General features: G+C 41.1%; 2 protein-coding genes across 7 annotated transcripts; both read right to left on the reverse strand.

The window, feature by feature from the left end:
* Positions 1 to 65: 65 nt before the first annotated feature.
* On the reverse strand, positions 66 to 10,365 carry mbd3b (methyl-CpG binding domain protein 3b). 6 transcript variants are annotated; one of them, XM_084920877.1, is made up of 8 exons: positions 10,177 to 10,365; positions 6,471 to 6,536; positions 5,746 to 5,905; positions 4,737 to 4,874; positions 4,417 to 4,507; positions 4,061 to 4,238; positions 2,874 to 3,026; positions 66 to 1,192 (listed from the first exon to the last, which is right to left on the reverse strand). In XM_084920877.1, exons 1-7 carry the CDS (start codon positions 10,188 to 10,190, stop codon positions 2,879 to 2,881), a joined length of 795 nt encoding a protein of 264 aa, XP_084777003.1. In that variant the 5' UTR covers positions 10,191 to 10,365; the 3' UTR covers positions 66 to 1,192; positions 2,874 to 2,878. The 6 variants fall into 6 exon arrangements, with proteins under 6 accessions (XP_084777003.1, XP_084777002.1, XP_084777000.1 ...); XM_084920876.1 differs by having other exon boundaries at positions 6,471 to 6,539; XM_084920874.1 differs by lacking the exon at positions 10,177 to 10,365 and adding an exon at positions 6,880 to 10,152.
* Positions 10,366 to 10,524: 159 nt separating this feature from the next.
* LOC146361785 (cytochrome b-c1 complex subunit 10-like) lies at positions 10,525 to 13,106 on the reverse strand. Its single transcript, XM_084920882.1, has 3 exons — positions 12,810 to 13,106; positions 11,152 to 11,283; positions 10,525 to 10,765 (listed from the first exon to the last, which is right to left on the reverse strand). Exons 1-2 carry the CDS (start codon positions 12,947 to 12,949, stop codon positions 11,163 to 11,165), a joined length of 261 nt encoding a protein of 86 aa, XP_084777008.1. The 5' UTR covers positions 12,950 to 13,106; the 3' UTR covers positions 10,525 to 10,765; positions 11,152 to 11,162.
* Between the last annotated feature and the right edge of the window lie 187 nt (positions 13,107 to 13,293).

Genomic DNA, 13,293 nt, shown 5'->3' on the forward strand with positions numbered 1-13,293 from the left:
AGTGTGAAACATTTGTCCAGAGGTGATCATTGAAGGCATAAAAAAAAAACAAAACACTCAGCACATTTTGTGACATACTGACTCATTTTAATAAGCAATACAATCAAATTCATCTCAGCAAACAGCCTGCTGATGTTTTGTAGGGAATTTCATGATTTCAGCGGGACGCATTATTCACTGGGGATTAAAAAATACAAAATATTACCGCTCGCGTGATACAATGAAAAGACAGTGAGTCTAAAAATCAGCTAATTTGCTTTCTACCCAATTCTGTGCGTGTGTTTCAGAGGAGGCAGCGTATTGTGTGGTAACATTGACACATTAGAATTATTTTTAAAAAGAAAATACATGAACTGAAGCCGTGATCGTAACAAAGCTTTGAATAAGCAGCGTCTCACAACATCAGTAAGCACCTATAACGATGATGAGAGTTAAAACAGTAATACGTGTACAACGGAAAGAGGTCTCGCGTCATTTCTCGCCCTCAGTCCCATCGTGCGCTCTTTTCACCTCAAAGCCAAAAACCTAAAACGCCTTTCAGAACGACTGCCTCCTCTTTGGTCAATACTGAACGGGACTCAGCACAATGCAGCTGGCGCAAAAGATGTTTTCTCAAAATGACAACAAAAACTGGACTCTGCCCGTTCCAACGGACACAAACTAAACCGTAAGGACGAGCTGTGCGTGTGCTGCGTCAGGAGTGTATCATACAAATTCAAGAAAGAGAGATGGCAAACGTACAAAAACATTCACTTCCAATCTGCCCGGAACAAATAGAGTTTTTTTCTCTAATGTTCAGATTTGATGTGATTGTCACAAAAAACACATACTCATTCAAAGCTTTTTAGTAGAAAACACACTTATCACCGAACACTGAATTTGCCACGATTTAGATAAGTTATTATTTTAGTATTCAAAAGTTCATTTGATTTCATTTATTTATTTATTTTCATTTCCTCAATAACAATCACGTGGGCTCTAAAATACGGCCGAGGAGTCCATCCAGTGGAGTTATTGATGAACGGATGCATTTGAGACTTGTTTCTGGGGTTGGGCGAAGGGAAAAGGGCTCTTTAGGTCGTACTGGAATAAGTCAGGCTTAGGTTTAGGTTCTTCAGAGCTGGACTGGAATGGGGAATCCTACTGTTCATGGTTGTAGATGTAGGCGTGGAGCGACTCCATCTGCAAAAACCTACAAGAGAAAAAAATATTAGCAAATTGATTTATTCCACAGGTGATATTTTATACAGTGTAGTGTAATGACTGCACTAAGTTACAGAACAGGAATGATTTGGATCATCACTGAGAAACGGTTCTGGGTTTGCACCAAAAATCTAACTGTGCAACGCGTCAAAGCTTTTGTTCCACTCGTTTTTTGTGGATTTTCTCCCCCACATTTATCTTACAGGCCTATAAAAGAGACAGGTAACCCCAGTATATTACATTTATACACGTTTTTCCCACCTCTGGCTTTAATGCTGCTCATCCACCTAGAACAGCGGTGGGTAATTAATTTTCCCAATGGGCTAAAATAGAAACTGGGACTGTTGCGGCGAGCCCCCCCGATAACCTTAAAAAGACATAAAATTAATATTAAGCAGACGTGATTTCAACTTATTGCTGACACACCGTGAGCTAGAATGTCCTGTTGCAAGCTGCCCTGTTCTGGAGATGCTGGCGCTAACGCATTTCCACACTTGTGTCCGTTTAAATCAAACCTCTTTTATTTTTTTGTAAAGATGCAAACACTCCGGTGAGAACCAAAGCAACCAGGCATGGACCCTTTGGAGGGTCTCTGATCCAAATGAATTCCAGAATGGTTTGTTTATGGTGATAGCATGATCTGACCGTTATCTGGTTAACTACCAGGTGTGTGCTGCAGGTCTGAGCTCAACACTTTACTGTGGTCAGCCAGACATGCAGAGTACACAAACTGTAGGAACTAATCCAATAATGAATACAAATTCTTCACATTATCCACTAAATCAACTAAGACTGGTAACTGAATTCAAGCTTTTTTCCAGGCGCTCACTTATTCATCCAGGGGTCACCCCCATTAATGCGTATATTTGATTTAGCAGGTTTTTACACCGGATACCTGCCCTGACGTGACCCTCCCGGGGATCCGTCTCTCTTACCCATCTTGAACAGTGTTGTGTCTACTTAGCACTAAATGTGTGGTGCACAAAGTACACCGCATATGCCACAACTCAAAAAAGTTGTTGTGACCGGATTCATCCAGGAACTACTTTCATTCTGCAGAACTACAACTGCAGCTAGGAAGCAGTTAGCAGGATGTTAGCTCCATCCATCCATCACGAGAGCCCATTTAAGGTCAGTCTTCTTGCCATGACAAAAGTTATCAGGCTGCGTTGTTTCGGCGGTCAACCCCCCTCTCGATTTTTAACCTCACTGGTTCGCCTAGGGCCTCACAGTTACTTTAAAAATGGATGAGTTGAAGCAGGACTGTGTGAACAGGTCCATCTGCACAGGCATTTATGTGACACGTGCATGCAGGAACACGGGGATCGCAGATGGCACATGGAGGGAGATTTCTGCAGTGCTGGAGAAGACCGTAAATCGACAAAAGCGGCGTAGTGGCGAGAATAAATGAATGTAGCTTTGTGATGATGTCACCATCGGCACATCTCGCAAACAATGCAGTGAGCATAAATGGGCCATAAGCCCCTTGCTCTTGATGAGGATTGTGGATTAGTGTTATCTACCTTTATTATAAAAGAGAAGTGTGATGTATCTACAACCAATATTCACACAATTGGACAAAATAAGCCTGGACAGATAAACAGTGATACAGAGTTTAAACACATAAATCTAATCTTTGAGTAAACTGTCACTTTAGTGTTTCCACCAACCTGTGCTATACACTCTCCATGTCTTCACTGCCATTGCCCTCTTCCTTTAAAGCCTCTCCTTCATTGGCAGCCTCCTCGACGTGGGCCAACATATCGGCCATGAGTGCCTCTTCCAGCCGCTTCCTCACGCTGTACACCAGCTCCTCCTGCTTCCTACACGTAAACACAACAGGAAGCTGTTACAGTTGGCAGTTACATCTGGCCATAACAGCCATTAAACCAAGAAAGAGCAGATGGTGTCTTTACAGAGATCACTGGTCACTTGCTATGGGTTGAGGAACACTGACCAGAAGAATACTGGAATTGGGCTAATCAGAGATAACAGAAAAAAGGCAAGCTTACTTTGAATTTGGCAAATAGCCCCATTTTTCTAATGCATTTAAATTTGGGATAGAAAGAATCGATACCTGTTGCATCTCTCTTTATCTTAATGACCTTATAGTACCATATCACAGCATTAGCACTTCGCTCTCGCACTGCAGGCTTACTTGTTGTTCCTAGAGTATTTAAAAGTACAATGGGAAACAGAGCCTTCAGTTTTCAGTTCCCTCTTCTATGGAACCAGCTTCCAGTTTGGATTCAGGAAACAGACAGGCTTCAAACTTTCCTTTTTGCTAACGCATATAGTTAGGGCTGGATCAGGTGACACTGAATCCTCCCTTAGTTATGTTGCTGTAGGCGTAGGCTGCTGGGGGATTCCCATGATGCATTAGTGTTTCTTCTTCACTCACTATGTGTTAATAGACCTCTCTGCACTGAATCATACTTTTTATTAATCTCCGTCTCTCTTCCACAGCATGTTTTTTAATCCCGTCTTCCTTCTCTCATCCCAACCGGTCGCAGCAGATGGCCGCCCCTCCCTGAGCCTTTTTCTGCCGGAGGTTTCTTCCTGTTAAAAGGGAGTTTTTCCTTCCCACTGTTACCAAAGTGCTTGCTCATAGGGGGTCATATGATTGTTGGGTTTTCTCTGTATATATTATTGTAGGGTGTACCTTACAATACAAAGTGCTTTGAGGCGACTGTTGTTGTCATTTGGTGCTGTATAAATAAAATTGAACTGAATTGAATTATTCCCACTACTGGAGGTCTTACTTCCTGGAACTGAAAATGACAGGCTCAGGTAAACATGAGTAGATTTTTTTTTTCTGAAAACCCAAAACACATGTAGACTGTTTTAAGAAACCCACCGGATGTCTTCATCAGTGACTATGAAGGCCTTGCACAGCGGCTGCGCAGTGTTGAGCCAGACTCCCGGGTTCTTCTCCACAGCGGCGGACAGCTGCCCGGTGATTGGAGCAGCGCTCGTGTGCAGAGCGCTGGCAATCGCCGACAGGAGAGTTTTATCTGTGCAACCTGGACCGACACCTGTGGGACCAGCATGTGGTTACCAGACACTTTCCAGAAACTGTTAACTACACCCATGTTTATTTATATTTTATCAAAGTTTAGCAGTTACTGAGCTCAGTCGAAAACTGCTCTTAGAGAAAATACCAAAATGTCATTTTAGGACATAAAGTGCTTGGTGAGGCTGATGAAGTTTTACCTTGCAGGCCTTTAGGCAGTTCCATTGTTTTCACCAGCTCCTCTGCAATGTCATAAGCATTCAGACCACTGAGTTTCTTCTCCCAAAATAACTGTGAACAAAATAAGGAAGAATGTTTCAGCTGCAGGCAGTTCTCAACAGAAATACATTGTTCCTACAAATGCAGTAACCCCCCCCCCATCCACCAGCATTCGAGCAATACTGGTCTGTCCAGTTTCCTAGCTACACACACTCTTCATTATCTGATCCTTTAAATTACAGTGTCAGATTACAGGCCTCCTGATTTCTCTGGCTTATTGTCACAGTAACAGTTTATTCACCTGTCTGGGCTGGTCAACGGCTTTCTGAGGGTCCGTCTTCACTTTGTTGTTGGGATGGTTGGTAACCTTGGTAACGGGCTGCTTAAAGATGGAGGCCGTCTGTCTGACTGGGAGTGATGTGTTCAGGTCAGGTTTACCCTTAACGAAAATATCAAGAGAGGATGAGAAGGACAAGAGAAACAGGATCCGTCTCATTCAACTAGAGAGAGCTAAAGCCTCTGCTTCATAGGCTCAGAGTCCGGTCAGCCACTGCTTGGTGATGGCAAACGGTCGCTGACTTTTTCCTGACTTATTTCACAAACTGTTTCATCTCATTCTCTCCGATCTGTATCTGCGCTCACCACATCCCTCATTTCTGATTTAATCTTACATGTTGTATCCACCAAAGAAGCACTAATCAGTTTCCTGATCTGTGTTGCGAGCAGTGGACGTCAGACTCTAGCTCAGATCATAAAAATGTAATCATGTAATCTCACCGTCATTGAACAGTTTGTCCACTCTAACTGCACAGTTTTGTTGGGTACATTACTAAAATGTGACTTTTCCGCAGGTTTGATCATAATGCATTCGTTCTGCGTCACTCCAGACCGAACTGTCAGGAGAATATTTCGAGAAACTCCTCGCCATCACCTTATCTGGAGATGGCGACCCACAGAAAGTGTGGGCCGCACAGCTAACCTGTTACCACAGTGATCGATGCAGGTTAACAGAAACATCTCTGAGTCTTACTTTAAGCTCAGTCTACACAGCTACACTGTTAATCTTGCTTGTACACTCCTTAGAGCTACTGATCCAATCTGTTTATCGAGACGAGCACCATATAATCCGCAAAAGAGATTAATTTTACAAAGCAGTGGCTGCATGCGTCCTTCCTCCACTTAGATCACAGACTTCACACTCGGGATTCTGGCATGTAGATAAAAGGGCAGACAGTAAATAGAACACAATTCTAGAGCCCGCTTTAGCACTGAGGTCAAGCGACTGATTTTCACGAGGCCAACTGTGTCACCTTGTTCTGGCTGTTGTTATCGTATCGCAGTCTCTGGCGATTCTTGTTCAGCTTGCTCATCAGCATCTTCCCCGTGCGGAAATCAAAAGAGCTGAGGTCCATCTGGTTACCAAGGTAACGGGCCAGCTGAGGCTTGCTCCGAAACTTCTTCCCAGATGGACTAACGAGGAAGACGCAGAGATGAGGCGGGGGAAGAAAAAAAAACACCACGTTAACACTGCCTCTCAGCAAAAACGAAGGTCACACCAAGACTGAAAACACGAAAGACAAAAAACACACAGAGACGACACAGAAAAGTGTAACACACAGACGACAACATGCAACAAGTCAACAGCAACAAAGAGAAGCAGGAGACATCCAAATGAGCGGATGAGCACTTTGTGAAATGGATGCAGACTCCACCTTGGCTCTGTCACCTACCAACAAGCTGCACACGTCTCAGGAAAAATGGGCACATATGAAAATATATACCGAACATGTGTAACTACACCCCACCCTCCTCCATCAGTGATCACAATGTGAACATGGCAAAACTAAAACTAGTCAAATGTTTCAGGGTGGAAACATTAGAGCTCCGCTGCTGGGAGCAGCAGCATCATCTTGAGCCTGAGAGATGACCAAACAAAGGAACAACTGTGGGTGGATACGTGCTAGAGTAACTCATGCAAATGCATCTAACATCACACACCACAGTGAACACCAGTAGGATTGTACATTTAGCCTACCACAAACTATACAACCGACCCGCCTCCCCCCTCTCTTGCCTCTGTTCCTCATCTTGCTCTTCTCCTCTGCTAAATGAGAACAAATCTGAGGTTTGTTGATTCACTTCACTGGGAAATAAAAGGTCATTAGCGGAGATTACACGGAGCTTTATTTATCTCAACACCTTGGCGGGTATGAGGAGCTGCTGCTAGCCTGCACACACTCCTTGCAGTCCCAACAGTTGTTGAGGACTTGGCCCGGCTGGCCTTGTTGTTGTCGTGCAGCAAACAGAGCCCCCCTCCTTCCCTCCCATTCCCAAACTTTACATCGACACCGAACACACTCCTGCCCCGCTTCCGTCCGCACACTCGGTGTCTCGTGCAACTTCTAAGTTTTGTTTTTGTTACAAGCCCTTAGCTCGTGCAGTACCTAAAATAATAGACATCGCTCTTTCCAGCTGACAAACCGGACTTTCTGGTCACTTCTTCCATTTTCCAGCCTTTGGGGAGAGCAGTGCAATCCCACCTTTTCTTCTCCATTTCCCACGCGAGTAATCTCTAAATCCACTCAAACTTACTCCAGATGACCACAGTGGCTTTTAGGAAATGTGCCGATGTATATTTGTATATAATGTTGTTGGGACGGCAGGCCTATGGCGCCTCACGCTTTTGTTTCGACCATGTTGCTACGCGCGTCCTCTGGAGTAGATCTCTGCGCGAACATCTCGGCTCTTTGTCGTCGCACAGATCGCTCCGCCGCGGACCTCAGCCACATCACTACCTGACTGTCTCTCCGGGGCACGAGGGCTACATCCGCAAGGAAAACAGGACAGATACGTCAAAGCGTCGCGACACAAACAGGAAGCTAGTGCGTTCGGATTTCGGTAGAAAAGCACGTCCTTATCGAAGCGTGAGCTGATTCTTGGGTAAAGTAGAGCAAGCGACCGGGGGAAAGGAAGATATTACTGATGTTTAAAAAGGGGAAAATAATCCTCCTAAACCTGGAGTGTCAAATGTAAGGCCCGGGGGCCAGATTCAGCCCAGCAAAGACTCCAATCCGGCCCACTTGACGGCTTTGGAAAATGTGCAGGAAGACATAAATCTTTGGACTTTTGAAAGTTTTTTTTATGCAAGTTTTGCAGATTTTCTTTTTTGCTGATGAAGCACTCCTTGAGGCCATACATACTACAAGCAATTAAGTGATAGATAAACAATTGAAAACATAAAATTTCCTTTTTTTAACAATCAGTCCAAAGAAAGGACATTTTCTGTGAATTATAGTAACTTTCTGTTTTGTTATTGCAGGACATTCTGGCTAATGAGCTGCCTGTAATTTTACACATTAATTTTACACAGTCACGCTAAAAGATTAACACGTTTAACAAAGTAACACGTGGAAAAACTGAGACGTTTCTTTTTCTTACATTATCATATTTCTCCAATAAGTAGTTACATTTATTTACACTGACGAAAAGGGCAGTTTCACCGGTCCGGCCCACTTAAGATCAAAGTGAGATCCATGTTAAGTAAGTAACCGTGCTCTATACTGACCCCTGAAGAGGTCAGTGTTAAAACATGCATTGTAACGTAGTTACATGGCAGTACACGCAAGAGTTATTATACTCATTTTTTATTTGTATTTAGTTTTACACATTTATTTCTAGTAAAGTTAGCTGCCAGAGGGTTTTTTTTTTGTTATTTTAGTTAGATTTCATTAACTATAATAACCTTATAGTAACCTTCCATCCAAAAAGGTAATAATTTTACTGCTGTAAGTAAATTAAGTCTTATGATTTGGTAATGAAAATATTAAACAATTTCAGTTTATTGTAGTAACAACCAGCCTGTGTTAAATACTTGTTCAATAGTAACTTAGAGCATCTGCATCAACTGTGGTGGCATGACTGAGGAGGACACTGGATTACCACCATACCTGTTTCAATGGAAGTCATCATCAGCTCACCAGGCTGTCTTTAACTCACAGGCTTATTTACAAACGAGTGTTCTGTGTGTTTATGGTTATTATTCATAATGGTTCATGATATGGTTTCAGATAAGTTGTTTATGCTTGGATTTGTTGTACAGGCTAAAAAGCTGGCACCATTGATTTCATTTAAATAGCAAAGTGAGTTGCCTTCAGGTTGTATTTTGCCTGTCTGTAATCTCTTAGCTGAACATATGAAGTTCAATTATCTGAACTGGTATTAAGTTTGGGCTCTCACATTCACATTAATTTTCCTAATGTTTTATACTCAGTTGTCTCTCAAATTTTTAATGTTAAAATCTGAAACTTGGGTGACAAACCACTTAATATTAAAGATTTTCTTAAATATTTGAGTAACAGTTGAGTAATGAGTCTTTTCAAACTATTTATTACATGAATATTTTCATATTCATATTTGAATATAAACAGAACAAACTTACACACGTTTAAACCCAAAGCTTGTGTGTGATATCACCAAAGACCGTAAAACGGATACGTTCATGTGTTTTAATTTATTCTTGTTCTTTTTCCTCTAATTTAAATATTCACATTCATTTTTTTTTAGTTTTATAAATCAAGACTTTATAGAAATTGATGTGTCTTAATTGCATGCATTACTCAGGGAGATGATCCAAACATTCTCGTACACCCGGACAATGACAAATAAAGATATTCTATTGATTCTATTAAAAACAGCTAATACTGAAAAATAGTTATCTGAATGCATTTGAGTAGTTAAATTCTTGACTTTGAAATGTAAGGTTTAATAATAAATAAATAAATTGAGATCTACTTAGCGTTTTTCAGTTTTTGAGTGATTGTTCATGTTGAATTAAAACAATGTTTTATCAAATATGTGAATGCAGTTATGTGATTAAATATATAATTATAATATTATGATTGAGTATAGTATGACTGCCTCCCCCTTGCTGTGCTTAGTTATACCAGAGTTTGGGTTATGCAGCTAAATCCTACAAATTCTTGAACTGAAGCGACCCTGTATTCGCTTTTATTTTGACAGATCTTACAGGAAGTTGTGCGTTCTACTTCCCCGTAGCTTGACGTCAGTGTCATAACACCAGAGCAACGTTAATCTATGGGAAACATAAATTAGGCTGCAGCTACAAATAGACCGTAAACAATAAGCACGAAGCGGCGCTGACAACAACCACGACCGGCGCTAAATAATTAAATCCAGCAAAATACGCAAAATAAACACATTTATTTGTGGTTTCTTCACCGAAATGCGCAGGTTTCTGTGTGAACTGCGTGAAACTGGAGAGCCGTTTCACCACGACAATGCCGACCGTTGTCATTCAGGCTCGGAGCCGGCTTTTATCAATGAACAAAGTAGATGTCACCGATGTACCGCACAGCATTTCAACTACACGTCACGCTTAGTTTCTATAAGAACAATGCAGGAAAAAGAAACATTATTTCTACTTTGCACGGCTAAAAATCTGCGCCGAAACAGCACCGTGTCGACGCAGTCCTGCCTCCGTGCTTAAACCGTATTATCTGTGAATCTCGGGGATATTAAAGCATGCTGCGAGGCTCCAGGGACGCGGACAGCCTGGCTTCAAGCCGATGCATGGATGTTTGCAGAATGCGAGGAGACTAGACGGTTGGATTTGTCTGATCGATGACAAACATAGTTTCCGAACATATTCCGAATAACGCATCAAACGCTAGTCATAATTACACCCACAGCTCGCGGTTTTATTGTCCTTTACGTGTACTTACTCGTTTTTATCCATCTTGAAGACACTATCTGGTTTTCTCCCTCTCGCTATGTTAAATCCCTTCTCCCCTCTCTTCTTTCAGTCCCCTCCCCCTTCGATGTTAGAAATGAAAGACATTATCCACGCAAATTTCGCAGTCTGCCTGATAAAAAGAGCATAATGTCTGGCTCAAACTGGCCTCTTCTGGTTGAGCTGCTGGGCTCGTTACGCTGAATTAATATGTAATTTTAAATTATTTTTACAGCACGAGAAAAGCATGCTGTGACAACTACTAAATGAAATAAAATAAATAAATAAAAACATCCAGTTAATTTTAATGCAAGTAAATAAACGAAAATTTCTCACCATACAAGTTTAAACAAAGCATTTTAATAGTTGTACATTTAGAGAACAAGGAGACATACTGGGAGTAAATTACATTTATTCACATTTAATAACACTTAATCAAAAACAGCAGTTTATAAAGAGAGTGCATCTTGAAGTCCAAACTCCTAACAAGCCCTCAGTGACTGACTGTTGAGACAGGGCATCCCACAAAAGCTCAAGGTGTGAAAGCAATCCACCCAAGTGCCCATCCCAACGTTGTGGTCCTGCAGGCAGACACACGGCCCGTTTATTAGCAAAGTGTACATGAACACGTCAGGCTGAATGGCTAACTTCTGTTTCTCTCTTAGGAAACCTTCTGCCTGATGCAACAAGTGAGTGATTTCTGACATGATAAAGAGGTTGGGATAGGGCGACGGTTCCAGAGGTCTGCAACTATTAAATAGGGTCTGCTTTAACAAGTAACACATGTACAAAAATGACAGAATGGAATGCCACATTATTCATAATAATAAAAAAAGAAAAACTAAATCATTTTCAAACATTAATCATACAGAAGCATGGAGCCTTTATTCTTGCACATTACTTCAGTGAACAGGAAAAGAAGAGCGGAGTGATCTGCACAGCCTTTATACACCTGTAACACACTCACGTGTTAAGAGTTTACTCGTCCGTCTTGAACTTCCCTCTAATGTACGGCACATAGTCTAGGATTAATCGCCAATCTGTGAAGTGAATGAGTGCCACGCCGCCCACTGTTCCCCAGGCAACCATGTTTGGGACCCTGGAAGGAAGAAAACAAGACTCCTGAATAAGACAGAAATGTAACCACACCCTCAATGCCAGCTTAGATTACACCCCTCAGTCATCATACGACATAGTAGTAATAGTCTGTTATTTATTTTGTACTGGATGCTGTTTTTATAGATACTATTATATATATATCATTTTTTATTTATTTTTTATTTGGATGACCATACAAATAAATTTTCTTGCAAAAAGATATGCACAGTGTGACAAAGTGGATGAGCAATTGTCCCAGTTGTGCTGACTTTTTTTTGCACATTATTCTGTCTCTGTATTTATTTGCTATTTGTCAAAGTAACATTGCTGCACTAACTATCCTGGGTTTGTTCGTGTAAGCATTCTGTTGCCGGTAAAACACACATTCTGCAAATTAAGGCAAATACTCGGTTACATGTTTCTTTATATTTTATTATGTTACAGGTTAAGTTATTTGTTCATACTTACTTTGTTCTTTCTTTTCAGTCTTCATGTAGGTCAGGTGTGGGGAAAGGCCCACCTAGCATTTCCTTATTTTAAAGTGCTGATGATGCCACTCATGACATCAGCAGGTTGAACCAAAAGGAGGGGTTTCTTTTACCATAGAAATGCTTCCTTTTGTTTGTTTCAAGGTCTGAAGGGATTTGTTGAATCTTTTTTTTCCGTAAATAGAGCCGTTTAGTTAATTAGAGGAACTCCTGTCTGAATAAAAGGGAATAATTTACTAACAGAAAAAAAGAGGTTTTAATGATTTGGAGTGATACAGTTTGTTAGGGAGTAAAACATCCCCAAGTTTTATATATGAATAAAAATACAATATACTAAGATTATATCAAAAGGGCAAAATGATGGGGGGAGGCAGCTTACTAATGCCATTCTGCTGCAGGTGCTGCAGGCAGCTCTAAGCATGCTGGAAACAACGGAGGCGGCGCCGCCCTGCTGGCCAAACCTTGTGTTACACCATTTCTAACAATATTTTGGAAAACAATCTCTTAATGGCCTATAATCAGCCTTTTACCTCTAATACAGGTACACAAACATCAGTTTGACTCTAGTTTTACTAAACAATGAGTGAGGCTTTCCTGTTATTAGTTATCCAAACTGGATAATATTAATGTTGTAAATGGTTAACGAGCAGTAACTGTAAACATGCCGGTTTAATTAAGAGTATGAAAAACTGGGAAATCCTTACATTTGATGCAAAAATAACAAAATATAATAATAATCATGTACTCTATTTTCCATCAGGCCAATATGAGCGGTTCTGTTCTTACTGGGAGGATCTGGATGTATCATAGCATAACAGACATAAACCTTGACTCCCATATCACTAACTGAGCTGTAAACCAACCCAGCTGTAACACTCAGCCATTTAGTTCGCCATTTAAAAAAAAAAAAAAAAAAAGCATCTCTATGGTAACAAACAGCTAGCCAGCTAGGCTAAAAGGGGTGACGCAGGACACACGAAGGAAAAAGAAAAAAAAGCAGGACCAACCCCCCGTAAACCCGCTCCACCTCTTAACTTACCACGTCCTCGCAATACCTATGTACTTCGCTCCGATGATTTTATTTAATATTTTCTGAACCATTGTGACCTTCTCGTAGTTGCTCTTGTCGCGAAGGACCCCGGGCTGTCTCTTCTGCCTGTTTAAAAATAACCACCACATCCGCGGTCGCGTGCAGGGTCGTTTCAGGCCACCATTTTAAAGACCTGCGTTTACAAAAGAGGGCTGTTTAAACATGTTGGCTTCAGAGCTCCAGTAACGGCTCACATCTGCTCTTAAACGTGGCGCCTTTGTTGCATTCTGATGGCGCTCGAGTGAGTTTTTACCCTGTCCGAATATTGGCAATAGAAAATATGGACAAATTAATTTAACCCTTTATTACAATGGTTTTCTTTATTTACTTTTTTTTTTTTTTTTTTTTTTTTTTTTTTTAAATGTATACAATATTCAAAAGCCAGACATTGGAAAAGGTATAATCTGTTATTAAAATGGCACATTTATTGCTA

The sequence above is a fragment of the Perissodus microlepis genome, chromosome 23 (genome assembly GCF_051167445.1).
Source record: "Perissodus microlepis isolate ML-2025 ecotype Zambia chromosome 23, ASM5116744v1, whole genome shotgun sequence".
Lineage (NCBI taxonomy): Eukaryota > Metazoa > Chordata > Actinopteri > Cichliformes > Cichlidae > Perissodus > Perissodus microlepis.